Source organism: Triticum urartu, chromosome 3 (assembly GCF_003073215.2).
Source record: "Triticum urartu cultivar G1812 chromosome 3, Tu2.1, whole genome shotgun sequence".
Lineage (NCBI taxonomy): Eukaryota > Viridiplantae > Streptophyta > Magnoliopsida > Poales > Poaceae > Triticum > Triticum urartu.
The window spans coordinates 712,987,169-713,015,058 of record NC_053024.1 but is presented as its reverse complement, the minus strand read 5'-3'; the positions used below and the strand labels follow the sequence as shown (position 1 = coordinate 713,015,058).

The 27,890-nt window shown below is 47.8% G+C and overlaps 2 protein-coding genes across 8 annotated transcripts in view; both read right to left on the bottom strand.

The window, feature by feature from the left end:
* The window catches only part of LOC125546120 (G-type lectin S-receptor-like serine/threonine-protein kinase At4g03230), a 69,327-nt gene extending 46,761 nt beyond the window's left edge, over positions 1 to 22,566 (bottom strand). Inside the window, exons 1-10 of one of the 4 annotated variants that reach the window (XM_048710264.1) lie at positions 22,285 to 22,563; positions 21,623 to 21,720; positions 21,461 to 21,524; positions 20,403 to 21,353; positions 19,370 to 19,480; positions 19,090 to 19,265; positions 18,273 to 18,501; positions 17,960 to 18,197; positions 17,708 to 17,858; positions 16,815 to 17,616 (exon numbers count right to left, since the gene is read on the bottom strand). In XM_048710264.1, coding sequence (XP_048566221.1) covers positions 17,290 to 17,616; positions 17,708 to 17,858; positions 17,960 to 18,197; positions 18,273 to 18,501; positions 19,090 to 19,265; positions 19,370 to 19,480; positions 20,403 to 21,339 — 2,169 coding nt within the window. In that variant the 5' untranslated portion in view covers positions 21,340 to 21,353; positions 21,461 to 21,524; positions 21,623 to 21,720; positions 22,285 to 22,563 and the 3' untranslated portion in view covers positions 16,815 to 17,289. Of the gene's footprint in view, positions 1 to 16,814; positions 17,617 to 17,707; positions 17,859 to 17,959; positions 18,198 to 18,272; positions 18,502 to 19,089; positions 19,272 to 19,369; positions 19,481 to 20,402; positions 21,354 to 21,460; positions 21,525 to 21,622; positions 21,721 to 22,284 lie in introns of those variants that run through there. The other 3 variants (XM_048710263.1, XM_048710265.1, XM_048710266.1) reach the window with 3 other exon arrangements.
* LOC125546126 (G-type lectin S-receptor-like serine/threonine-protein kinase At4g03230) lies at positions 1,864 to 13,491 on the bottom strand. 4 transcript variants are annotated; one of them, XM_048710280.1, is made up of 9 exons: positions 13,333 to 13,478; positions 12,701 to 12,764; positions 11,688 to 12,599; positions 6,745 to 6,855; positions 6,467 to 6,624; positions 3,443 to 3,653; positions 3,130 to 3,367; positions 2,878 to 3,028; positions 1,864 to 2,786 (listed from the first exon to the last, which is right to left on the bottom strand). In XM_048710280.1, exons 3-9 carry the CDS (start codon positions 12,577 to 12,579, stop codon positions 2,460 to 2,462), a joined length of 2,088 nt encoding a protein of 695 aa, XP_048566237.1. In that variant the 5' UTR covers positions 12,580 to 12,599; positions 12,701 to 12,764; positions 13,333 to 13,478; the 3' UTR covers positions 1,864 to 2,459. The 4 variants fall into 4 exon arrangements, with proteins under 4 accessions (XP_048566237.1, XP_048566238.1, XP_048566239.1 ...); XM_048710281.1 differs by lacking the exon at positions 11,688 to 12,599 and having other exon boundaries at positions 13,333 to 13,468; XM_048710282.1 differs by lacking the exons at positions 11,688 to 12,599; positions 12,701 to 12,764 and having other exon boundaries at positions 13,333 to 13,491.
* Positions 22,567 to 27,890: the final 5,324 nt, after the last annotated feature.

Sequence of the window (27,890 nt, the reverse complement as noted above, 5' to 3'; positions counted from 1 at the left end):
ACTTGTAGAAACACTCTATGCTGGTGGACTCGGCCATGCGCCCATAGTCGTCGATTGAATCACCGGGAGGTCCGTATCCAAGCATCCTCATCGCTGTCGTGCACTTCTGGATGGAGGTGAATCCAAGGGCGCCGGTGCAATCCATCTTGCACTTGAAGTAGTTGTCGAACTCCCGGATGGAATTCATAATCCTGAGGAAGAGCTTTCGGCTCATCCGATAATGGCGCCGAAATGTTTTCTCGCCGTGAAGTGGAGCATCGGCGAAGTAGTCGGAGTAGAGCATGCAGTAGCCTTCGAGACGATGCCGGTTCTTTGCTTTCACCCGCCCCGGCGCCGAGCCACCTCACGCGCGGCTTTTCATTGCTCGCATGCAGCTGGGCGAGGGCGGCGAGCACCATGAGATGCTCTTCTTCCTGGATGTTGGCCTCGGCTTCCTCCTCCAGCAGCGTGGCGAGCGCTTCCTCGTCATCTGAGTCCATCGCCGAGGCAGGCAAATCGCCGAACACCTTGCACCCGGTGGGCGTGTACCCGCCGCTAAACTGACCCTCCGCGGCCGGAAACGGCGGCCGGAAACGCCCAACTTCTGTTGGAGGGGCTGCCGCGGCGAAGCTCTACTATTTTTCCGGCGTGGAATGGTTATCTAGTGGTGAAAGGCGGCGGGCGGCGCCGGGATATAGCTACTAGCGGCCGAGGGCGCGGGGGGTGGGAGGCGAGTCGGGGAAGAAACCTTGACTTTTCCCCTGACGGCGTGGGCCAGCCGCGCTTTTCCCTTCCGCCGGAGCCCCCAACTGCCCCTCAGTGCGCCGGGTTCGGCCTGTGACCGCCGGGCGGAAAAAAGGACCGAACCGGCGTTTTTCGGCGTCCTGGGAACGCGACTGGGGCGTTTTTTTTGGCGCCGGCGCCGAAAAAGTGGCCTGAGAGGACCTGTTGAGGGCGCAGCTGGAGATGCTCTAAGTGATCATCCCAACTCAAATTTGAATGGGCGACAAGTACTAAGGGAGCTAAGAGAGTTAAGAGTCGAGTATGATCGGTGCACAGTCCGAAAGTGTTTCAATACACTTGAGTGCACACACGGTTAACATTTGAAATTTTAATTCCCATTTGGTATCCATAAACACACTATCAAGTTTCTTGTATGGCGGCACTGGACGGTTATTAGCCCGCGTGAACTGTTGCCCTGACATACTTGCTTCCCTAAGATTCAAAGTGAAAATCACAGCTCGCTCGGCTGATCCCTCCATCAGCGGCCGGCAGGGTAGATCGGTTTGCGGAATTGATCACGAAAATTGTCTCTCGCGTCTCTCAAGCAGCAGCCACCGCAAGGGCAAGCCTCCGACGAGCCTTCCTTGTCTTCCGTTAGGTACACAATGAGAAGCAAAGGATTACATCTTCAGAAGTACGTAGTTGTTAAGATTATATCGAATATGTGTATTGGGTTACAATTAGACTTGGAACACGCCGAGAATTAATTAGGCGTTTGAGTCAGACACATGTAACACGTGCCTATTACTTAAAGGCACCGTGGGCGGCAAAATTAGACTAGACGAATCTAGTAGGCTAGACACGAGATCGAGAAGGTCGGTCCAGGTACCAATGGCAAGGGGTGCCCTGAGTCCCTGACCAGCCATTGCGCTATGGTTGAGATGTGTCGAATGGCATCGGCAGGCTTGTCGTCGATTTAGTACATGGGAAGGTGTGCCTATGGTCATTCCCCTGGATGTAGCCATAGTAGCATTGTGTTCGAGAAATGTTCGACAATTCTTCAATTACTTAAAACAGTTAAGCTCTCACTTCAAAATTCAATAACTACTGATAATATTGAAAAAGAGAGGAAATTTCTCAAAAGTACAAACATACCTTAACTCCTGGAAGGGTGTTTTCCAAATAAATTTTGCTTGAAACTGTAAATCAAGAACTCCTGTTCTTAGCAGCAATGAGTAGTACGGTCAATGAATTTATCCACCGTCAATGTTGGTATTATCGTGACAACTCTACAAAAAATGCTTCTTTTTGTAACATTATGGAACTGCTACAACCCTAGAACACAATGGAATTAACCTAGAGGAAAACATGAAAGGCGCACATAGATGCAACACATACTTCGCCCAGCACGATTCAGTTAATGCAGCTACTTTCAGATTGAAATCCTTTGGATTTCAAGTCCTCCTTTAAAGTCTACAGCAGCAGCCACCAGTGGAAAATGATGGTGCGATGCACAAAAGCTAAATACAGTATTAACCTGCATATCAATATAGCCTACGGACACCAGCAGAGCTTCCTTCACGGCAGGAACCGAACAAGCGCTACAGAGGTACGCCGGTCGCAATCCTTCATCAGAACCAAAACATGATAGGCTTACTTGGTCCGCTCTACTTTACTTGACCAACCTGGTATGCCTGCCAGCTGTCTGATTGCTAGCACTTCCATTAACAACTGAAGGTCTGAAGCAAAGTGACCAACTATCTGCCATCTGGCTCCTCGGTGATGGTTACGTCATTATTACTGCAGATAGTTACATCATTATGACTGTACAGAACACTACCCGATTCATCTTCCTTAGATACCCTTAGGTTGAAGTATGCCGGATGCTTAGGCTCTGGAAGAATAACACCCTCGCTGTTTAACATCGCAACGACATTTGACATGGTCGGCCGATCATCTGCATGCTCTTGTACGCACATTAGTGCAATGTTAATGTACCTCCTAGCCTCCGCTGCATGGATCTCCTTAGCAATTGATGCTTCTACAAGCTCAAGAAATCTTCCTCCTTCCCAGAGCTGCCATGACTACAGAAAATTTATCATCACATACATGTCAAAAATTACTTCGGTTTACAAACAATGTACATATGTGTGTGAGAGTTTGCAAAATGCTCACATATCCAAGGAGGTTAAGAAAGTCTTCATGCTGATGGAAACCAGAATTCCTTTGTCCGCTAAGTATCTCGAGAAGTAAGACACCAAAGCTGAACACATCAGATTTGATCGAGTAAATGCCTTCAGATGCATACTCCGGAGCCATATAGCCACTGAAATGAGTTAGAAGCATAAGTAAAATACTATATCAAATTTTAAATGTTGATGAATCAGCTGATTGATGCTATTTTAATTAATCGTGTTATATACTTACTATGTTCCCACCACCCTCTTTGTGCTTCCTTGAGTATCATTGGAGCTGAAAATTTTAGCTAGCCCAAAATCAGAAATTTTAGGATTCATGTCCTGGTCCAAGAGAATATTGCTGGCCTTAAGGTCTCTGTGTATGATGCGCAACCGAGAGTGCTTGTGGAGATACAGTAGACCTTGGGCTATCCCTTCGATTATCACACATCTTTTATTCCAAACAACCAAAGTTGTTCTGCTAACATCTGCACATTAGAGAGTGCATTTTATAGTATGGACGAAACGCGATCCAAAATATGGTTGAACTACACTGTGCATACCAAAGATAAAGAAGTCCAAGCTCTTATTTGGCAAATATTCGTACACCAAAAGTTTTTCCTCTCCCTGAATGCAGCAACCCATGAGCTTGACCAGATTACTGTGTTGTAGTTTTGCAATAAGTTCAACTTCATTTTTGAATTCTGTGAAACCCTGTCTTGAATGTGAGGCAAGCCTTTTAACTGCAATTTCTATTCCATCTGATAATTGGCCCTGGAAGTATGTAGAAAATCGGAGGCATTATATTTTACCGAAATTACAGAAATTGGATCACATGCCATCCATGGGAAAGTACTTTTGGGATATACAACATCACATATCCAATACATTGTCTTAATATTCCATTTCAGTGCATTACTTCCATTTCCTTCAAAGTTTCAGTCCACTGACGAATAGGGCAAAATAAACATGTTTATCAAGATTTCCTTTTTTTTCTTAGTTTAAGGCCATCTATGAGGTTATTTATGCTAATCATATTTGGTTGAGTTACATTATAAAACTGGATTTTAGGATATATAAAATATATGTTTAAGGCAACTGTATGTATTTTTTTTTCATTCTAGGACGTCGATAATGTAATGGAAAGTGTGTGGCTTTGCTTTTTTTTGCCATAGGTTGCTAGTACAAGATAAATTATATGATGACTGCCATTGTACATATTGGAGTGTATCCTCTATAACACTATGCTCCCTAATTTTAAAGAGCTCACATTCAATTAAGTTCTTCAATTAGAATTGGGTCATCCGATTTTGACCAGGTGAACAATATCTCAAAGCTTTCTCATTCAATTCTTTAATACTATACACTATGCTTTCTAATTTTTAACGCCTCGTAATTAATCGAGGTATTCAAATAGAATTGGGTCACCCAATTTTTACCGGGTAACAATTTCTCAAGCTCTCCTATCTAATTCTTTTAATTCACTATGTTCCCTAATTTTGAAGCTTCTTTCATTCAATTGAGGTATTCAATTTTGGATTTGGTTTACGATTTTGACCGAGCCAGTGATTTTTCAAATCAATCAGCAGCAATCGGTCTATAAAAACATATCAATCCCACGCACCCTCCCACCATCTAGAAAAAAATATGATACTGTAGCACCAATATAGTACATGCAGCCGCTAACGCGGAAATTTCCCCACATAAATACAAGTTGGTTAGTGGATAACATAGAATCAACCATAAAAGGCCCACCAAATCATCACATTATAAATAAATAAAAACACACTCCATCATCTCCCCCGGTCAAGCTAAATATTCTATCAGTTCCAAACTATAAGGGATATTAATAGTCAATTTTTTTTATTTTGACCAAGTTCAGAGATAAATTATCGACATCCACAATATTAAACAAAACAAGTATGAAAATTCATTTCATGATGACTCTAATAATACCGATCTGATATTATGGATATTGATATATTTTTCTACAAATTTGATCGATGTAAAAGGTTTGACTTTTGAAAAAAACATACCTTATATTTTGAAGCAAAGTGATTAATCTTTTTAATAAAGCCAACATTAAAAAATACGAACGGGGCAGCAAAGCGCCCACAACCCTTCTAGTATAGATTATTTTCCAACAAGGTAGTTTAAAAAACTAGGCACATGATAGCACGATCCATTATAGGTTGGGCTATCGTAAATAGCGCTGTGCGCGTCGCCGGGCCGGCGGCGCGGTGGTGCAGCAGCGGCTGCGTAGGTGCTCCTGCCGGGTGGCGGGATCGATGGAGGCGGAGCACACTTGGTGGGTGGTGTTGGCAGCTGCAACGGTGGCTGGCCCAGATCCGCCCGATCTGGCGGTGCGGGTCGCGGGCGACATGATCTGCGGGAGGCTGCCCCTGCCTCAAGGGGTGGCGGCGCAGTGGCGGTGGCTGGATGGGCGTGTTGGTCGTGTCCGCGTTGGGATCTTCCTGGTCCGGCGCATGGATGTCGGCAGGCGGCGCGAGGAGGCATCTCCGGTGAGCTCCCTTCGCTGCTGCTGCTGCGGTCGATTTGGTGTCCCTCATCGGTGGGCGCGCGATTGCTGGTGGTCTCGCAGGGATGTGTGCTGGCTGCCATGGTGGGACGACACGGGGGTGTGTTCGGTGGGGAACTTGGTAGGAGGGATGGGTGGCCTCGATGCGGTCGCGTCACCTATCGCCGGCACAGGGGTGTGCTGGTCCGGATGCATCCGCTCCTCCTTCTCCCCCTTTCCTTGACCGCGGGCGGGTTGGCGTGGGTCTGCCGATGTTCGGGACGGAGCGTCTGCTGTGGCTCCGTCGGTTGGGGGCTGCCGACTGGCCAAAGCTGGGGCTTTTGCGTGGTCTCGGGGTTGTATGGTTGCAGGGCGGCGGCCTTGGTGGCGGGAGGCGCAGTGTTCATGGGCGGAGCGCGCGTCTCGGGTGCGTGCGGGCAGCCATGGCCACACGGGTGGCATTGCTATTGGTGGTCTATGTTCGGCGTGGTGGTTTGGTGGAGGTGGATGAGCGCCGGGGTGCATTACCCGTGCGGTTCTTTGGCCGGTCAACGGTGGTGGCGTCTGCGGGCGTCGTTCCCTTCCTGAAGGCTCCGTTGTGGCTGCTCCCGTCTCCCCCGGTTTACTCCGGGTGAAAACTCGATCTTCTGGATCGGACGGTGGAGGCACTCCAGTGTCATGCCCTTCTTAAAGGCACCGTTTTGGAGTCTTTGCTACGTTGAGGATTGGCCTCACTTCTTCACGGTGGCTAGTTCATAGTGAAGGTCGCCCGCGTCTCCAAGCGGTCTTATTTTTTATCTTTAGTGTGCTTGGTGGCGTTAGGGTGATGTGGTGTTGTGCGGCATCCTTGTATCTTGCCTTGGGTGTGTCTGTTGAGTGTGCCGTGTGTTGGGTGGTTGGTTGTATGCATAATCATTGCTTTATATATAAAGCGGGGCGAGAGCCTTTTTCGGTAAATAGTGCTATTGTAAATAACTAAATATATAAGGATGCTTTTTTGGCAATTGTGATTTAATATATATATTTTAGAATGAACATTGATTGAATATTTTCAGGACAATGCATTTACCTTGTAGACAGGACCAAAACCACCTTGCCCGAGTAGGTTTTCTTTGGAGAAGTTGCGCGTAGCATGCAGTATCTCAGAAAATTCAAAGAGAGTGAACTCTGAACTCTTATCTTCCAATCTCCAAACCAATGTGTCTTCTTCCGGCCTATTCTTGGCAGCTTGATCGTGTAAGATTTCCGTTCCCAAATTGAGAGGACACACAAATAAAACGTTAAGGCCGACTACAAAAAAAAGTGGTAGTTTCTTAGAGCAATGTTGGAATCATGATAACAACAAACCTTTTCTTCGTCTTGTCATCCATACAATACAACAGATAAAGCACAGAAATATTGATAGTAATGGAGCTGCAACAGCAATAATCCACGGCGCCTTCCAGTTTGAGTTGCGTCCTAAGAAAACCGTGAATTCATATATAGTTTTCATATAAGTATAAAATTATAAATACAAATTTATTTAGTGATAGAGACAGTGACAAAATCAATTGTAGGTTGCGGATCATCTCACTTGACCCCACTTCACCAATTGAACATGGGTCGGCCGCCTTTGACCTTTGAACCATTCTGTCTCTAGCATCCTTTCCCTTATCAATAAACATCCTTTTCATTTGCTATTCACTTAACTCATATCTTTTTATTCATATCTACTTGTCTAAAAATGCTACTCCCTCCAATCAAAAATAAGTGTCGTGGTTTTACTTCAAAATTGAACTGAAACCACTACACTTATTTTGGATCAGAGGGAGTATCACGTATGTAACAATCTAATTATCATAATAGTGAAAAGATCAAAGTATTAATTTTCCTTGTAAGTGGACATTGCAACTATGTAGAGGGTGTTTGTTTCCAGAGACTTATTGGTCTAGCTAGGGACTTAAATAAGTCCCTATAAGTCCCATCTAAACCAAACAGGAGGGACTTATAGGGACTTAAAGTGGGCATTTGGGACTTATGGAATAAGACTCTCAAGGAAGGACTTATAGGGACTTATAGTTGTAATATGGCCTTATAGAGATTTATAAGTCTCGGGAACCAAACATGTAGAGACTTGGGACTTATAAGTTGGGACTAAAAAAAGTCCTAGGACTTATGAACCAAACAGGGCCTAAATCAAGTGCCATGAAAGACAATTTAGTGTTGAACACAACTCTAATTAGCTAGCTTATTTCTGGTAGCATATATAATAATCAGTATAAGTTTTTTTTTTCGAACCGAGGCAAAAGATTTGCCTCATATATTAATTAAGAGAGAATAGAGTTTTTACACGAGCCCAACAAATACAATGTGGTGTTACTCTCCCGGTATTATAGTACCTAGCTTCTTAGCCCCGGCGGTGACCCAGGTGAGGGCTTCACTCTTGATGTTGCTTAGCAGAAATGGGGGTGGCATGCTCTTGTTGCGGAAAATGCGTGCGTTCCTCTCATTCCAAATGGTCCACCCAATGAGCATGGTGAGGGATGCCATGGCTTTCCTGTTGGGAGTGCACAAACTCGATTGGCTCACCCACCAATCCTTAATGGAGTCCTGAAGGTGCCATGTCGAAGTGTCAAGGTTGTCGAGGTTTAGCCACCCATTGACCAAATTCCAAAGGCGAAGGGTGAAACGACACTTGACGAAGAGGTGTAGTCCAGACTCCGGCTCCCGTTTGCAGAGGGGGCAAAGATGGCAATTCGGCCATCCCCGGCGTGCTAGGCGATCAGTGGTCCAAATCCGGTCCTGGATGGCAAGCCACGCGAAGAACTTCACCTTAGGCGGTGCCCAGGCTTTCCACACCGTGTGATCCATGGAAGAGTAGAAGGTTCCGAAGAATTGCGCTGAGTAAGCAGACGCCGCTGAGTATTGACCATCCGTAGTGTGCTTCCAAGAGATCTCGTCCTCCGCATGCTCCTCTAGGTGGAATTCTGAAATGAGCATCCAAAGCTCCACAAATTGGTGGATGTGAGCCATCGTGAAGGTGATAGACATCTTGATTTTGGAGATCCATGCACCCTCGTTGAGTGCTTCCTCGACCTTCCAGTTTTTCCTTGTGGATGCATCGTGGATGAGTGGCGCAATATCCTTCGGTTTGCGGCCATGAACCCAAGGCGCATCCCAGAAGGGTGTTTTAGCCTCATTCTTGCAAGGCTCGTGTGTGGGAGTGTCATGCATGGTGTTTGTACCATGGTGTAGTGCCTGTGTGTCCCACTTGGTGTTTGTACCAGGGATTTGCGGCTCCAGTGGCTTGCCTGAAGCTAGTTGGATGGCTGGACTACCTATTGTCATCTTACTGTTGCCACTGCTTACTACCTGGGTGCCCCATGTTGCATTATGCTAGAACAACAGATCAACGTGCTCAGCTGGAATGTGAGGGGTCTAAACAACCCAGACCGAAAAGCCACTGTCCATGAAACGATCGCAACATCGTCGTGCCAAATTGCCTGCTTGCAAGAGTCCAAACTCGGCAATGTTGATCAATTCACCGCTGCCTTCCTTGGGGGGAATAGACTTCGCGGTTTCGCGCAACGCCCGGCAGCTGGGACAAGAGGTGGGATCCTCTTGCTCTGGGACGACCTTATCGTTGATGTGCATGACATTGCGATTTCCACTTACTGCCTCTCGGCCATGATCCACATCAGGGACACCGAGGTCCACTTTAAAATCACAACCGTCTACGGCCCTACTGATTCCTCTTGCAAAGATGTGTTCTTTGCGGAGCTCATCGATCAAAAACCACCATGTGGGGTGAAATGGTTGGCGCTTGGTGACTTCAATCAAATTTACCGGGCACGTGACAAAAACAAGAGAAATGTTAACCGTAGCCGCATAAACCGTTTCCGGGCAACTCTTCAAAATTGTGAGCTGCAAGAGATTCACCTACAGAATAGGCGTTTCACATGGAGTAACGAGAGGATGAACCCAACGTTGTGCAAGTTGGACTCCTTCTTTTGCAACGCCGAGTGGGATCTCCAATTCAGCACTCACATCCTCCATGCCCTGTCATCCTCGCTTTCGGACCATTGCCCTCTACTCCTTGCCGATGTGAGGGGCCCTAGAAGGCCCCGTGCTTTTAAGTTTGAAAATTTTTGGGCATATATGCCGGGCTTCACTGAGATCGTTCACAATGCTTGGAATGAGCAAACGGACCACGTCGAGCCATGCCAAGTGCTCCACCATAAACTCAAGACGACCGGCCTTCGGCTCGCTGCATGGAGTAGGGGCCTTTTTTCAAAGGCTAAGATTCATCTTCATGCAGCCCTGCTTGTCATTCTCCATCTTGACTTGGCTCAAGAAGAGCGGACACTCTCCCCTGATGAGAGAGACCTCAGAGCAAAACTTAAAAGAAGGGTCATATGTCTTTCGGTGCTCGAGAGATCACGGAAGAAACAATGTGCGAGAATTTCAAACCTGAAGGAAGGAGATGCAAATACAAAATTCTTTCACCGCCTATTAACGCTAGGAGAAGAAAGAACCACATCTACAGGATCCACCACAATCAGGGGTGGGTCACTGACCACAATGCAATGGAGGAAGTAATATTTGAGCACTTCTCTGAGGTGATGGGAAGAGGGCCCCCAAGAGCAAGGGACCTAAATTGGGAGGAACTACAGTTAGAGACCCACGAGTTGGGTGAGCTTGCAGACCCAATCTCCGAGGAGGAGGTTAAGGCGGCTATCAATGATATGCACAACGACAAGGCTCCTGGCCCCGATGGCTTCACCGGTATCTTCTTCAAGAAATGTTGGAATATCATCAAGGGTGATATCATGCGGGTTATTCATCTCTTCGAGAACCTTCACGATTCCAATCTCCATTGGCTAAATTCTGCAAATGTCGTGCTGCTGCCCAAAAAAGAAGGTGCGGAGGGGATCTCGGACTACCGACCTATTAGCCTCATCCATGCGATTGCGAAGATCATTGCCAAAATTCTCGCAAACCGCCTTCGTCCACTCATGGACTCTATTGTCTCCAACACCCAAAGTGCCTTCATAAAAGGGAGAAGTATCCATGACAACTTTATGCATGTCAGGAACCTTGCGTGCCGGTTGCACAAAAACAAAACACCCTCGCTTCTCTTCAAGTTGGACATCCGCAAGGCTTTTGATTCCGTGAAATGGGAGTACCTCATTGAACTCCTACAAAGAAAAGGTTTTCCCAGCAAGTTCAGAAACTGGATCGTCGCGCTTCTTGTCACATCTTCATCCCGTATCCTCCTGAATGGGGTGCCTGGCACTCCTATCCACCATGGAAAGGGGTTGCGACAAGGGGACCCGATGTCGCCCCTCCTATTTGTCATTGCTATTGATCCGCTCCAACATCTTCTTGACTTGGCCACTCGCAAGGGGTTGCTCCACAAAGTCCGTGGCCGTGGCACCACTGTGAGAACCTCTCTTTATGCGGATGATGCAGCGGTGTTCATGGCACCCATCAAGAGAGACATTGATAACCTTGCTGGCATTTTGGACTGTTTTGGAGATGCCACCGGTCTGTCCACCAACTTCCACAAAAGCTCAGTCGTTCCGATTCGATGTCGCCACCTCAACCTTGAGCCCATCCTCCAAAATCTACCTGCAAAAAGAGCATCCTTTCCCATGAAATATTTGGGTCTTCCGCTTTCGGTTTGGAAATTAAAGAGAGTAGACTTCCAGTTCCTCGAAGACAAGGTGGCGGCCAAACTTATTCCATGGGACGGCAACAACATCACCGCTATTGGTCGCACCACCTTGGGAAAGTCTGTGCTATCGTCCTTGTTGGTTTACTTCATCACATCTATCCACGTCCCGCTGAGCACCCTTCATAACACAAGCAAGTTACAACGCGCTTTTCTGTGGTCTGGCTCAGACAAAACCTCTGGAGCAAAATGCAAGGTCAAGTGGGACTTAGTTTGCCGCCCTTACGAGCGTGGAGGCCTCGGCATGCTAAACACCGTCAAATTCGCGCGCGCACTGCGCTTGCGTTGGATATGGTTTGAGTGGACGGTGCCATCCAAAATGTGGGTGGGCTTGGGAAACCCATGTGATGAAGAGGATTACAATTTTTATAAGTTATTTTTAATAGCTGCATGCATCACTCGACGGAAAGACAGAGGGAGAGTTCACATTTTTTTCAAAAAAGAACAGCTCTTCTCCTATAAAAAAAATTGTTCCACAAAAGATGTGTGACATGTTACCTAAATTATTGAATCTAATTGAAGCCGTGGTGCCATGTCCAACCAAGGATCTGCCAGGAAGGACGAGAATTTTACATACCTTGGTGTTCTTGGATGGTGGCTTGCGCAGCCGGCAACTGCGGGTACACTGTAACTGGCGGCATTGTGTTGTTGATCGCCGGAAGTTCAGATACCAAGTTGATAGTACGCAGCATGGGCTCCCCTTGGAAGAATGGGTATATCTCGTACCTCATGCTACACCGTGTCCCCAGAACTTGACCACCTTGCCTACTGTCTATGTACCTGAGCGTTAACTGGGAGTAAGGCTGGAAACAGGCTGCACAGTCATCGGCGGTCAGGTCGGGCGTGCACTGCATAAGGCAGTAAAGCGTCGGGAAGGAGCTGACGTCTAAGCGCGAAGTGGTGAACCTCCTCGAGCTGTTCGCGGCCGATTGAGCCGTGTTGTTCAGAAGTGTGACCAACAAGAGCCTGAAGGAGTCAGCTCTTGTCGAGGTGTTAAGCGGCATCTCAATGTTCGCAATGACAAGTATTTTGTCATTGACGGTGGTGGCGAGAAATTTCTGGTTGGAAAACCTGAGCATGCAGGGATTGCCATTGTAGTACACGGTGACGTCCTTAGTGTTCGGGCAGTGCTCCTGTCCATCCTGGAAGGCGTTAACCAAGCATCCCTCGCAAGCAGAGGCGTTGTAGTCCCCGCGGCAGAGAGCGAGGGCGAAGATTGTGTTCGGACCATTGCCAACGGTGTCGGTAGCGAATAGGGTGGTGCTGGATGCTGCCTTGTTCGGGAGGGTGGATGAGAGGAGCAGGAGGTTGGCTTCATAGGTGCTATTTAATTCGTAGTCACCGCTGTCGCCACAAAATGGCCAAGTTTCGGCAGAGGCGAGAGGCATGAGGAGCAGGAGGAGGAAGGGGAGGATAACCATGGCCATCCATGGATGACAAGGCATATCCACGGATGATAGGAACCTCATCGCCAGGGATCTTGTACAAACTGAGGAGCTCTCCACAAAAAGGGAGACAAAATTTTTATGTTAGAACAGTAACATAATAAAAAGTAAAAACAATGTAGAGAACTGGAAAACGCCAGCATACATTGAAGTTCCACCTCCCCAAGTTGTAGTAACTCTGGATCATCAATAAGTGATGGCGCACCAACCTAAGGAACACAGAGGAGCAAAATGTCGATCTGCTCAGAACTGCAAAGACAGCATGCTATTGCTGGCAAAAAATTTAAGAAATGTCTCAGAATTTGAATCCTGTGGTGCTAGAAGAATATGCCTCTTTGTTTGTGGCATCGGGGAATACCATACCACCATCCATTTCAGTAGCTCTGGTGACCATGTTGTAAAAATTCGGCGGCAAAATTGAAGGCATGTAAGCATCAGAAAAGTACTGTGCGCTAGACAATTAAGAAATCCAAATGCTCTAGATTTCAAAGTTCAGATATCAGGGATTATCCTTTTCTAAAAAAATGATATCAGGGATTATGTTGTAAGTTCAAACAAGTCAACTCCAAGTAAAATGTTTAGCACGAAGAAAAATCCAACTTTGGGTGTTCAAAGTTCAAACCGAATAACAAAGAATCTAAGGGTGACGGATTATGGATCGGCCTTGCAGGCTTATGGATTATGGATCAGGGCTTATCATCCACAGAGCTATGCATTGCAGGAGGAACTGCCTGAAACCGTGACAAGAAAAAGGTGGGGAAAGAGGTGATTTCGTACCTCCGCCCTCCGGACGATGACGTCGCCGGCGCACGACCTCCGCTAGCGCTCGCTCCGCTCTCCTGGTCGCTCGCCAGCCAATGTAGCCTCCGCGGCCAAGAGATAAGTCAGCAGGGTGGGAATGGAGATGAGGGTTCAGTGGAGGACGGCGGCGGAGTGGACTTCTTTTTCAACTTCGGCGGCGGAGGACAAGGAGGAGGAGAACGACTGGTTGACCCACCGCGAGTCTCCCGTCCGTCTCGTAGTGCCGACCTCCTGCCTCACTGGACTCTCGTGGGCTAAAGAAAGCCCAGGCCACATGGCTGAAAATGATTTTTTTTTTGGCAGATGTAAGAAGTTCCTCAGTGGGCTTCTGCTTTTGACAAGTGCCGATTTTCAATAATAGGAATCTTATGATATGGTGGGTATCTCTTACATAAAGAAATGGGTGTGTGTCTAGGGCACATCTAGATGTGCTCTAGTTATTGCACATCTAAGTGAGTGAATCAAACATAAATAGAAAAGGAAAAAAGAAAAAAAAATATCCACACGAATCTCGACGTAAGATCAATGACATAGAACTTATATGTGCGATACTTATGGCACATCTAGATGTGCTTTAGCAAAACTGTAAAGAAATAAGAAGCTAAAAATACTCTAAATACAATGAAAACTAAAGTATAATAAAACCTATGTTGGTGTAAAATCCGGCAGATCCCTCAATAGGGTGTCGTGTCTATCTGAACGATCGAGATGGGAAACAAACATGCAAGGTTTACCTAGGTTTAGACCCTCTCGGTGGAGGTAAAACCCTACTTCCCGCTCTTTATTGTTATTGATGGATGGAGTGCACATAGTACAATGACGATCAAAGGTGTATCGACTGAGTGAAAGTATGAGATTCTAAGGTGCCTATTGACTAGCCCGGCCTCGCCTTATAAAGGACAATGAGGCCTAGGGTTACAACAAGTTTCCACAATCTCTGAGTAGGCTTGCCTTGGACATCAAGTCAGTTTCTTCGTCTTGCAGGCCCGTAGGTAGGGTAGCAGACCTAGGCAATAAGGTGGCCTGGTGAGCCGCTACTCGACCTATTGGCCGATTTCCAGTTGCCTTGGGTCCCCAAGTACAGGGAACTGTTAGTAGCCCCTGAAGTGGTCTTTGAACTCGACAGCTTCCGGGTGGTGGATGCACTTGGCACACCGTCTTATGGATGCGTCATGAGGTCTTGATTGGTTCCTGATGATTCCTGAAAAGTAAAGTATGTGTCATGAGGTCTTGATTGGTTCCGGATGACTCCTGAAAGGTAAAGTATGTGTCAACTCGCACTTAGGGACGATAAGTAGCATCGTCTACCAAGCTCTGATGCGGGCAAGAAGTGTTGAAGTCACAATACATATAAAGTTTGTTCAATTGGAGAAATGGGGAAAATGTCTCAACATCTACTGGCTTTCGCGATATTAACAACAGACGGGCACGTGTCAGCATCCGTTAGCTTTCGTGTGAACATGACGTGAGAGTAGTTGTGGTACTTTGTGCATATCCATTGCCTCAAGGTGAAGACGAGTCTACCGCGGACGCCTTGTCTCCACGAATTTTGCTATATTGAGCAAAGCGAAGCCTTGTCTCTGATACCAGATGTTAGCACCCACACCGGATCACTCGGTTATCTCAGGAAAATGGGTAGCTAGTCTAGAGGGGATCGGTTACACAAATGGATGAACTAGTCTTGCAAGAGGTGGAAGGGGGAAGAAGTAGCCACCAAGTGTCGTTTGCCTTTGATCCACTAGATGGGCATCTCTTCACTGCTCCCTACCTTAAGTGGTAGATACCCGTGTCACGATGGACGCGTTCACCCACTCGGGCCCATAGAAGTATGAGTTGGCCTAACGTGCAAGCTTGGGACGTGATGTGTCGTGAGGAGGTGGGCCCGACATACCAGAGTAGCTAACAAGGCACATGGGTGAACTGGTACAGTTTGCAAACGATGTGCACTTGCGGTCTCGAAGTGATTTGGTTTGGATAATTTTGGGCGAACCCCACGACTAAGAAGGCATTGGTTTCTCCCCGCCAAAAAAAGAAGAGGGCCTTGGTATCAGTGAATGGAAAATGAACTCCACTCGCGCCTTGGTGTCAATCGGGTGTGCCTTTTGTAGCCAGTCAGGTGATTCACACAGTCGTGTGTTCGCTCGGCTGATCCCTTCACTAGCGGACGGCATGGTCGACCGGTTTGGGCCACACCCTGGTGGAACTGATCATGAATATTGTCTCTCGTGTCTCTCAAGTAGTAGCCACTGCGGGCATAAGCCTCTAACGGCCTTCTTTGCCTTCTGTCAGGTACAAAATGAGAAGCAAAGGATTACATCTTCAGAAGTACGTAGTTGTTAAAATTATATTGAATATATGTATTGGGTTACAATTAGACTTGGAACACGCTGAGGATTAGGTGTTTGGATCAGACACATGTAACATATGCACTTAAAGGCACCGTGGGCAGAAAAATTAGACTAGACGAAGCTAGTAGGCTAGACACGAGATCAAAAAGGTGACAGTCCAGGTACCAATGGCAGGGGCTGCACAGACCGGCTATGGCGCTATGGTCGAGATGTGTCCAATGGCGTCGGCAAGCTTGTCGTCGATCTGTACTATGTCAATTTAGTACATGGGAAGGTGCGTCTATGGTCAATGCCCCGGATGTAGCCATAATAGAAAACCTCGTTAACAAATATCGTCTCTCCCGCCTACTTTTCTGCAACGATCGTTCGCGTATCCAACAAAAGTTGTTGCCCCTGATATGTATCTTTACTTCAACCAACAGCTTCTCACGGCCGCCTGCGTTTTAAGACTGAATTTTAACACAAAGCAAGCATGAGACAATTCAAATTTACATTGCAAAACAAAACTCCCATAGCACACTGTTGCTGTCAGAACTGTTTACAGCAACAGCGAGGTGAGCCTAGATACCACACCCAACACACACATTGACATATTGCTTTAGTGGTCACTACAGGAAACAAGGGTCAGCAAACTTAATCGTTCATAATTAATCAGTATAAAATTGTCAAGTTATCAACAGTTCTGCAGACCTAAAAGGAAACCTTACTCCCAGATTAGAGGACTGTGTGAGTGCTTTTTATCTGGCCTGGTACTGCTGCTCCAACTTCAGCGCTGCACAACCTCTTGTCTTCTTTGCATTACATATATATAAAACAATACCTTTTTTGCGGGGGATATATATAAAAGAATACAGCAAGGGAACCTACTGTTTTCCTTGAAAAAAAGAAGTTACTAACAGCTTTGGGTTCGAGAAACGTTTGACAATTCTGCAGTTACTTAAAACAGTTAAGCTCTCACTCCAAAATTCAATAACTACTGATAATATTGAAACAGAGAGGAAATTTCTCGAAAGTACAAACATACCTCAACTCATGGAAGAGAGTTTTCCCAGATAAATTTTGCTTGAAACTGTAAATCAAGAACTCCTGTTCTTATTCTTAGCAGCAATGAGTAGTACGGTCAATGAATTTATCCACCGTCAATGTTGGTATTATCGTGACAACTCTACAAAAAATGCTTCTTTTTGTAACAGTATGGAACTGCTACAACCCTAGCACACCAATGGAATTAACCTAGAGGAAAACATGAAAGGCGCACATAGATGCAACACATACTTCGCCCAGCAGGATTCAGTTAATGCAGCTACTTTCAGATTGAAATCCTTTGGATTTCAAGTCTTCCTTTAAAATCTACAGCAGCAGCCACCAGTGGAAAACGATGGTGCGGTGCACAAAAGTTAAATACAGTATTAACCTGCATATCAATATAGCCTACGGACACCAGCAGAGCTTCCTTCACGGCAGGAACCAAACAAGTGCTACAGAGGTACGCCGGTCGCAATCCTTCATCAGAACCAAAATATGATAGGCTGTCTGATTGCTAGCACTTCCATTAACAACTGAAGGTCTGAAGCAAAGTGACCAACTATCTGCCATCTGGCTCCTCAGTGATGGTTACGTCATTATTACTGCAGATAGTTACATCATTATGACTGCACAGAACACTACCCGATTCACCTTCCTTAGATACCCTGAGGTTGAAGTATGCCGGATGTTTAGGCTCTGGAAGAATAACAGCCTCGCTGTTTAACATCGCAACGACATTTGACATGGTCGGTCGATCATCTGCATGCTCTTGTACGCACATTAGTGCAATGTTAATGTACCTCCTAGCCTCCGCTGCATGGATCTCCTTAGCAATTGATGCTTCTAGAAGCTCAAGAAATCTTCCTCCTTCCCAGAGCTGCCATGACTACAGAAAATTTATCATCACATACATGTCAAAAATTACTTCGGTTTACAAACAATGTACATATGTGTGTGAGAGTTTGCAAAATGCTCACATATCCAAGGAGGTTAAGAAAGTCTTCATGCTGATGGAAACCAGAATTCCTTTGTCCGCTAAGGATCTCGAGAAGTAAGACACCAAAGCTGAACACATCAGATTTGATCGAGTAAATGCCTTCAGATGCATACTCGGGAGCCATATAGCCACTGAAATGAGTTGGAAGCATAAGTAAAATACTATATCAAATTTTAAAGGTTGATGAATCAGCTGATTAATGCTATTTTAATTAATCGTGTTATATACTTACTATGTTCCCACCACCCTCTTTGTGCTTCCTTGAGTATCATTGGAGCTGAAAATTTTAGCTAGCCCAAAATCAGAAATTTTAGGATTCATGTCCTGGTCCAAGAGAATGTTGCTGGCCTTAAGGTCTCTGTGTATGATGCGCAACCGAGAGTGCTTGTGGAGATACAGTAGACCTTGGGCTATCCCTTCGATTATCACACATCTTTTATTCCAATCAACCAAAGTTGTTCTGCTAACATCTGCACATTAGAGAGTGCATTTTATAGTATGGACCAAACACGATCCAAAATATGGTTGAACTACACTGTGCATACCAAAGATAAAGAAGTCCAAGCTCTTATTTGGCAAATATTCGTACACCAAAAGTTTTTCCTCTCCCTGAATGCAGCAACCCATGAGCTTGACCAGATTACTGTGTTGTAGTTTTGCAATAAGTTCAACTTCATTTTTGAATTCTGTGAAACCCTGTCTTGAATGTGAGGCAAGCCTTTTAACTGCAATTTCTATTCCATCTGGTAATTGGCCCTGGAAGCATGTACAAAGCTGGAGGCATTATATTTTACTGAAATTACAGAAAATGGATTACATGCCATCCATGGGAAAAGGACTTTTGGGATATACAGCATCACATATCCAACGCATGGCCTTCATATTCTTTTTCAGTGCATTACACCTATTTCCTTCGGAGCTTCAGTCCACTGTCGTTTATCAAGAGTTGCATCTTAATTCTTTCTTTAGTTTAAGGCTAGGTAGCAGGTTACTTATGCTAATAATATTTGGTTGAGATACATTTATAAAACTGGATTTCGGGAGTATATGTTTATCAAGCAACTGTATGTTTTTTTTTCTCATTCTAGGGTGTCGATAATATCGAAAAGCGTGTGACTTCGCTTCACCATAGTTTGCTATTACTGGGATGAATGATATGATAACCATTGGAGATATTGGAACGTATATACATTATTTTCAAAGGTAGCTTTAAAACTAGGCACATCATATCACGATTCATTATAGATTCAGCTACTGTAATTAGCTCTACTGTAAATATATAAGGACTTTTTAGGCAATCGTGATTTAATATATATTTTAGAATGAACATATAATTGAATCTTTTCAAGACAACACATTTACCTTGTAGACAGGGCCAAAACCACCTTGCCCAAGTAGGTTTTCTTTCGAGAAGTTGTGTGTAGCATGCAAGATCTCAGAGAAGTCAAAGAGAGTGAACTCTGAACTCTTTTCTTCCAATCTCCAAACCAATGCGTCTTCTTCCGGCCTATTTGTGGCAGCTTGATCATGTACGATTTCCGTTCCTAAATTGAGAGGACACACAAACATACAACCTTAAGCCTGAGTACATATATAAGTGGTAATTTTTTCGAGGAATGTTCTAATCCAAATAACAACAAACCTTTTCTTTGTCTTCTCATCCATACAACGAAAAAAATAACACACAGAAATATTGACAGTAATGGAGCTGCCACAGCAATAATCCAAAGCGCCCTCCGGTCTGAGTTGCGTCCTAAGAAAAACACGACTTCATATATAGTTTCATATAAATATAAAAACGAATCCTATATCCTATATACCTAAAAGAGTCACCCCCACTAACTTAATTATCTCAACATGCAAGCATGCCACATCACTATACAATTATGAATGTGATAAGGACCACCTCAACATGCAACAATGCATGGGAAAAGACCCACCACCACATGCAACCATGCATGAGAAAATATTTTTCATTCTATTATTCTACTTATATTCAATAAATATTGGAGGTAAAAATATATTTAATAAATATTTTACAACTTTACATACATATAATAAGTCGTATGTATTGTAAATTTTGGTTCACGTGTTATGAATCTAAATATCTATATTCAATACAATCAAATCTCATTGAAATATATTGCAACCAATTTCCGCAACAGCGCGCAGGGCATCATCTAGTTTATTTAGTGTTAGAGACAATGACAAATCAGTTGTAGGTCATGGATCATCTCACTCGACCACACTTTACCAATTGAACATGGGTCAGCCCCTCTTTGAATTTTGAACCATTCTGACTCTAGCATATTTCCCCTTATCAATTAACATCATTTTCTTTGTTATTGACTTAACATAGTTCTTGTACTTATTTGTTTTTATTAATCTATTTTTAAGCTCATGTCTGCTAGTCTAAAAATGCTACCATGTACTCCCTCCGTTTCTAAATACAAGACTATTTAGAGATTCCAATGCAGACCGCATACGGAGCAAAATGAGTGAATCTACACTTTAAAATAGGTTTATATACATCCGTATGTAGCGCCTATTGAAATCTCTAAAAAGTCTTATATCACGCAAGATGTGTGACATGTTGCCTAAATTAATGAATCTAACTGAAGCAGTGGTGCCATGTCCAACCATGGATCTGCCGGGAAGGACGAGAATTTACATACCATGAAGTTCTTGGGTGGTCGCTTGCGCCTCCGGAGGTGGTGGTGCCGCATCCGGTGAGTGCGGTTGCGACTGCGGGGGTGGGTACAATGTAACTGGCGGCATGGTATTGTTGGTCGGCGGAAGTTCAGATACCAAGCTGATAATACGCAGCATGGGGTCCCCTTGAAAGAACGGGTATATCTCGTACCTCATGCTACACCGTGTCCCCAGAAGTCGACCACCTTTCCTACCGTCCATGTACTTGAGTGTTATCTGGGAGTAAGGCTGGAAACAGGCCGCACAGTCGTCAGCGGTCAGGTCGGGCGTGCACTGCATAAGGCAGTAGAGCGTCGGGAGGGAGCTGACATCCAAGCGCGAGGTGGTGAACCTCCTCGAGCTGTTCGCAGCCGATTGAGCTGTGTTGTTCAGAAGTGTAAACAACAAGAACCTGAAGGAGTCAGCTCTTGTGGAGATGTTTATGAACATGTCGAGGCTCACAATGACGAGTATATTGTCATTGACGTTGGTGGCGAGAAAATTCTGGTTGGAGAACCTGAGCATGCAGGGATTGCTATTGTAGTACACGGTGGCGTCCCTATTGCTCGTGCAGTGTTCCTGCCCGTCCTGGAAGGCGGTCACCAAGCATCCCTCGCAGGCAGAGGCATTGGAGTCCCCGCGGCAGAGAGCAAGGGCAAAGATGGTGTTTGGAACATTGCCGACTGTGTCGGTAGCGAAGAGGGTGGTGTTGGATGCTGCTTTCTTCGGGAGGGTGGAAGAGAGGAGCTTGAGGTTGGCTTCATAGGTGCTATTTGATTTGTAGTTGCCGCTCTCGCCGCATGCTGGCCACGTTTGGGCAGCGGTGAGAGGCACGAGGAGCAGGAGGAGGAGGGGGAGGATAACCATGGCCATACATGGATGACAAGGCAGATCCACGGCTGATAGGAACCTCATCGCCATGCAACTTGTAGAAACTGAGGAGCTCTCATAAAAATGGGAGAGAAAAAAGTATGTTAGAACAGGAAGATAATAAGTAAGTAAAAAGGAAAAAAATGTAGAGAACTGGAAAACACCACCATACATCGAAGCTCCACCTCCCCGCGTTGTAGTGACACTGGATCATCAATAAATAATGGCACACCAACCTAAAGAACACAGAGGAGAAATGTCCATATGCTCAGAACTGCAAGGACAGCATGCTATTGCTGGCAAAAAGGTTAAGAAATGTCTCAGAATTTGGAACCTGTGGAGCTAGAAGAATTGTGCATGCTATTGCTGTCCTCTGTTTGCAGCACCGGGCGTCTATCTTCTAGATATGGTGATCATGTTCTAGATATCACGCTGCAAAATTGAAGGCATGTAAGCATCAAAGAAGTGTGTGCTTGACAAATAATTAAGAGATCTAAATCTCAAAGTTCAGATGTCACAAGTAGCCATTCAGATATCAGGGATTAAGCTGGAAGTTAAGGAAGTCTACTCCCAAGTCAAAAACAGGGTTAAGCTGGGAGTTGAGGAAGTCTACTCCAAGTCAAAAACAGGGTTAAGCTGGGAGTTCAGAAAGTCTATTATATTCCAAGTCAAGAGAGGGTTAAGCTGGAAGTTTATGAAGTCTACTCCAAGTCAAAACACGCTTGGTATGTCTTCATTTTGATAGTTCAATTGGACAGGCAATCGAAAATTCTCAATTCAACATGTTGTTTAGCGTGAGCAAAATTCAGTGTCTTCTCTTCAAGCTGGATAACGAATCTAGCCCCGCAAAAAAATAAAAAAATAAATCTAGGGGCGTACCACTGGATTATGGGGACTGCAGATAGGGGCTTGTGGGTTACGGATTATCGACCACAAAGCTTTGCATTGCGAGAGAAACTGTCTTAAAACCATGGGGGAAAAGAGGTGATTTCGTACCGAGCTTAGCACTGGAAGTGGAAGGACGACGGCGTCGCCGGCGCGCGGGCTCCGTGCTCCTGTGTCCGGCACACAGCCGCCGGGCGCCGGCGCTCGCTCCGCTCCCCTGCTCGCTCGCCAATGTATCCCCGGTCCAGGCGGCGTGGCCCGGAGATAAGTCGGCAGAGTGGGGAGTGGGGGAGGAGCAGCCACTCGATTCAGTGGAGGACGGCGGCGGAGTGGGAGTGCACTTGTTTTCCAACTTGGGTGGAGTGGACGAGGAGGAGGAGAATGACTGGCTGACCGCGACCGAGTCCAAGTCCATCCCGTCCGTCTCTCTCCCGGTGCCGACCAGCTGCCTCTGTGGGCTCTCACATGGGCCTGCATCGACCGTCTCTGTTCGGCTCTGTGGGCTCACATGGGCCTGCGTCGACCATATGCCTGAAAAGTTCACAAATTGCGGCCTTAAGAGCATCTCCAGCCGTTTAGCCTTCCAGGGCGCCGAAAAAGAGCGGCTTGGGGGCGAACCAGCGCTAGATCGGCCTCTGGGGCGACCTAGCTCCCAGCCACGTCCCCAGACGTCCCTCAACCCGCTGCAAATTCAAACGTAGTCATTCCCGCTCACAAAATAGACGCCACAAATCCGATGATCATATGACCACAATTCAGCGATCGAATGAAAAGTTCGGCGTTCAAAAAGAAAGGACGCGCATCAGACGGCGAGGTCGGCCTCCAGCGTCGGCAGAGTCGGCGTGCGTGGGCTTGGCGGGGTCGGAGCTTCTTCTGTGTTGGGCGGCGTCGGTGTGGCTTCTGTGCTGGGCGGCGTCGGCGTGGCTTCTGTACTGCGGGGAGTCATGGAGGCATCATCACTCGGGCTTGGCGGCGTCGGCGCGGGCATGGGAGTTGGCGGCGCCGTCGACGGCAGCTGGTTCAGGATGAGACCATGCTCCGCCAAGTACCACGCCTTGATCGCCTCGTCATTGCTCTGAAGCATGTCCGCCCCACCCAGCAGAAAAGCCAGGTCGGTGTTCCTCTTCTTTGCAGCGACGTTGGTCCGGAGTAGGTCGAGCTTGACGGCGCTGCTCGTCATCAACACCGACCACCGCGCCTCGGTCTTCTCTTAACGCAGGACGGCCCGGGTCTGTGCATCAGCGAGGCAATGCTCGATGGACTCCTGCACTCGCGCGGTAGCCACGTCGGCGTGTTTCCCCTTTTTTGGCCCCTTTGTTGCCGTCCGGCCGCCCCTCTGACGTGTCCGGTGTCGGCGCGTCCGGTTTGTAGGTCTCCTTGGCCTTGTCGAGGGTGCGCCGGACTTCCGCCCACTTCTCGCACTTGTCAATGCGCTTGTAAACGTGGAGGTACTTGAACTCTTGGTCGCGGTTGCCTAGGAGATACAAGGCGAACATGTGCACCAGCTGCGCGGAGGAACAAACAGTTGGCGGGCGCGCACGGCAAATAGAAGCGGGAGACCGGCGTGCCGTACCTGATCCTCGACGTTGGCGCCGCTCTTCGGCCGAGCCGCGACCTCCTCGACGACCCCATGCCATTTGTTGCACGCCACCTGGATGAGCCCCCAATGGTTCGTCATTGCCTTCGCCCCGTGCTGCATGTAGACGCCTTTAAAGTAGGGGTCGACGAGCTTGCGCTCGTCGAACTCGGCCTTGATGCGCTCTCAGTACATCTCGATGCTCTGGTTCGCGCCGGTGGTTGGGTCGAGGCAGATAACTTTTCACGCTTCGGTGAGGCATTCCTGTTCCTTGGACGTCCACTTGATGCGCGGCTCGCCGGCCCTGGTCGCCCCCTTCTTCTTCTTGCGCCTCCTCGCAGGAACAGTCGTCGGCTCCTCCTCCTCTTCCTCCTCCCCCTCCTCCTCGTGCTCCTCCTCGCAGTACTCGAGCTCGCCGTCCATGCCGTCGCTGAGGTCCACCGTGTCGTCCTGGGTAGCGAACCCGAGGGACGCGGCCGAGCCTGCCGCGATGATGTCGTCCATGTCGGCGTCGGTCTCGTCGGTGTCGCCGAGGTGCAATGTGGAAGCTTGTGACAAGGGCAGCGCGCCACGACGGAGAGGGGCATCGGGGAGCACGCGTAAGTCGATGGCGAGTAGTTGTATGGAGGGTACTGCACGCCGGTGAAGGCGGGCGAGGGCGTGCGCTGGGTCGGGTGTCCATGGGGGAAGGTGACGTTGGGGTTGAACCCACCATGCATGTCCCCGTCGGCGTAGCCCGGCGACGGCGTGCATCCCCATGGCTGCGGCGACGACGAGAAGCCGGACAGAGAGTGCAGACGCTTTGCTGGCTCCAGGGTACGTACTGGGCGTGGTTGCCTGGTGGATTCATCATCCCCAAGCGAGTCGCCTTGGCCTCGGCTTGGTCTGCCGCAGCCGCAGCGGCACGCGCCGCGTTGTCACGGGCCTTCTTGGCGATTGCCCTGTTCCGCCGGTCGGAGGTGACGGCCTCCCGTCGCTGAACTTCTGCCCTCCACTCGGCGTTTGTCATGTCCGGTGGCTTGGACGGCGGCGCCTTCGGCTTCCTCTGCTTTGGCTGGGCGACGGAGGCGGTCGCGGTGGTCGCAGCGCGGTGGGTCACATACTTCTTCGGCGGCATGGCAGCGGTTGGGAGACGAGCGGGAGGGAGATTGGCATGAGGAAATGAGAGAATGAGAGGGGAGTGGGGGCGAGGGCGGGAAGAGGCTCTCGACTCGCCGACAGAGCGGCCCCACGCCCCTTTTCGCTTATGCCGGCGCCCCCAGGCACGCCCCAGCGCGCCGGGTTCGGCCTGCGTCCGCCGGCACCAGTTTCAACCCGAGCCGGCGAAAAACAAGCTACTATGGGCGCAACTGGGCCGAATTTTAGACGCTAGCGCGGCAAAAACGCCTGGGAAGGATTTATTGGGGTCACGGCTGAAGATGCTCTAAGCACTGCGTTCCTGGGCTGGCCAACCAGGGCGAGCCCTAAATAACATGGTTTGATTCTGTTCGACAGCAGACATGTTGTCCTTTGATTTCAGCCGTTGACTATTCACTTGACCATTGACCGTTACCATTTATAAAAATAATTAGTTTGAAAAAAGTTCATGAATTGAGAAGATTATATATTTAAAAGAATTATGATTTTGAGAAAAAGTTCACAAATTTGAAAGAGAATTCATAAAATATAAAGAAGTTTGTGCATTTTCAGAAAAAGATAAAACAAAGTAAAAAACCAGTTCAGACAACCAAGAAAATTATAAAAAAGGAAAAAATGGCTGAGAGCTTCCCAAAACCGGCGGCCGAAGCACTCGAATACCTCTTAATGGGCCAGCCCATAGAGAAAAACGATCGAAGGGGAGGGTGTGCGTCGCGTAGGCGCATGAAGCGCCAAATGGGATTTGGTTGCGTGTAGCTCATTTAATAGTCTCGGCATGCCACATTGCTAAAAATGAAGCCGCTGTGCTAAAACTTTATAGGACTAATGCACCAGAATATCAACCGTTGTCGATGAAGAAAAGCTTAGATCGGAAGGATCAAACTTGAAGACACATGATGAATAAAAACGAACGGATCCGAGCAGATCCACCAATGACAACCATCGGCCGAGTTCCTGCGACCGCCGGAGACACACCTTCACACGCCCTCTAACGATACTAGACGCATTATTGAGACGGGGGTTAGACGGGAAAAACTGTATTCCATCTTCAAGAAGCTGCCGCCGTCTCGTCTTTCTGAGCAGGACACAAACCCTAACGAAATTTGAAGTAGTAGCTAAAAACGGACCCCTCCCATCGACAAAGGCCGGGATCCGCCGTGCACCCATGGCCCTAAGGTCACAGGAGATGTGGCAGATTGGCGCCGCCACCGACGGGAGGCAGAAACCCTAGCTGCTTTTCCTCGGAGGAGAGACGAAGGGAACTGATGGGGTGTACTACTCACATTGAACGAGCATAGATGACATACATTAAAGAAATAGACATATGTGACATTTTTTTCTTAAACAAAAATATTTTCTGTCATGAAAGTGGCATTACCAGATGGTAAAACCGACAAAAACATGTATTATTATGGATGTGTTAAGCACCTACTTCTATAAAATTATTATTATTATAAAAAAAATAATTTTCGTCCTAAGAAGGCCAGCGGCACACCTATATGACTTTTTTGGGCTTTCCACGACGTAAAAAATCGTGGTAAGTGAGGGCGAGATTTTTATGGTGATTTCAGCACTTCGCATGGTAGAAGGTGGGCGGTTGGCTCGAGGGAGATGCAGGAGTTTTGTGCAATCACTCGTATGTGGGTGCGAGCCTTCACATAAGTGAACTCGAGCAATCGATCGCACGTGGGCGGTAGTTGTAGGACCCTGATCAAGCGATTCTCATGTGCGGTACTTGCAGGCCCCTGTTGCATGAGCGAGACTTGAAATAAGGATTTCAGTCATCCTCCAGCCTCTTCAGCGATTTGGGCTTCCTGGCCGTTGGATCTGCGTGCTTGATGTGATCTGGGCCATCGGATCGAGAGCTGGGACGACCTTGCTCGTCGGATCGGAGAGGGGTAACTGTAGCAATGAACAGTTTCACCCCGCTGTAAAGATCTCGTGCCATCGCCGTTATTCCCGTGCCCCGCAGAGGGCATTTTAATCATTTCACTATTTGGTATAAACGCCAGCTCCCCCCGTAGAACCCTAGACGCCTCTTCTCTTCCCTTCCCAGCCGCTCGTCCCGCCGCATCGCTCGCCCTGTCTCGCCCGCCTCGCCCCGACCGTCCCGCTCGGCGTGGCCGTGGCCGATGACCGCGGCCCCGTCGTCCTGCCCTTCCCGCTTGCCGTGGCCGTGGCCGATGACCGTGGCCCCGATGACCGCGGCCCCATCGGCCCCCCCCCCCCCCCCCCCCCGCTGTGGACGATGCCCCGCCGCCTCCCCCCGCCCGTGGTGAAACCCTAGCCGCCTCGCTCCCTTTCTCGCACGTCGCCGCTGCCTCCTCTCCTCCCCCCGCCCCCGATTGAACCCTAGCCACCACTCCTCGCTGGCCATCCTCCCCGTCCACGGCCGCCACGCACATCGCCGCCAGAGGGCGTCGCCGGTTGTGGGCGCGCCTCCGCGGATTCGCGCCGCGGTTGCCGGAGGCGTGGGCGCCGCGGGTCAACCTCCTCGGGGACGATGGGCGCCACAAGCCTCGTCGGAGGTCACCTCTTCATCCGCCACGGCTCCGGCGCTCGTCCTCCTCACCGACGGTCGCCTCTCCATCCGCCACGGCAGCGGTTCTCGTTCTCCTCCTTGGCTATCCGCCTTCCCCTGCCCCGAAGCTCTGCTCCAACCCGAGCCGCCGCCGTTCGTCCGGAGAAGTGCGGGAAGAACAAGAAGATGGGTAAGCTCTCTTGCGCTAGATTCGATTGGTATGTAGTTTAGCCAATGGATGTATCTCTTTGTTGTCTTCTTTCTGGTAGAGGCAAAAGGTATTATCCCCTGGTTGGATTTTTGTGGGCTCCTTTCCTTGTTTGTTCTTTTGTGGGTTATAGGTGTTTCTTTTTGTTTCTTGTGTAGATCCTACTAGGGGTGGGATTTTTTTGTTTGCACATGGATAGTTGATGCCTGTGTTCTTTGCTCTGAATTGACATGGCCAATTGAATTATTAGTGGCTATGATTATAGATGTGTTGCC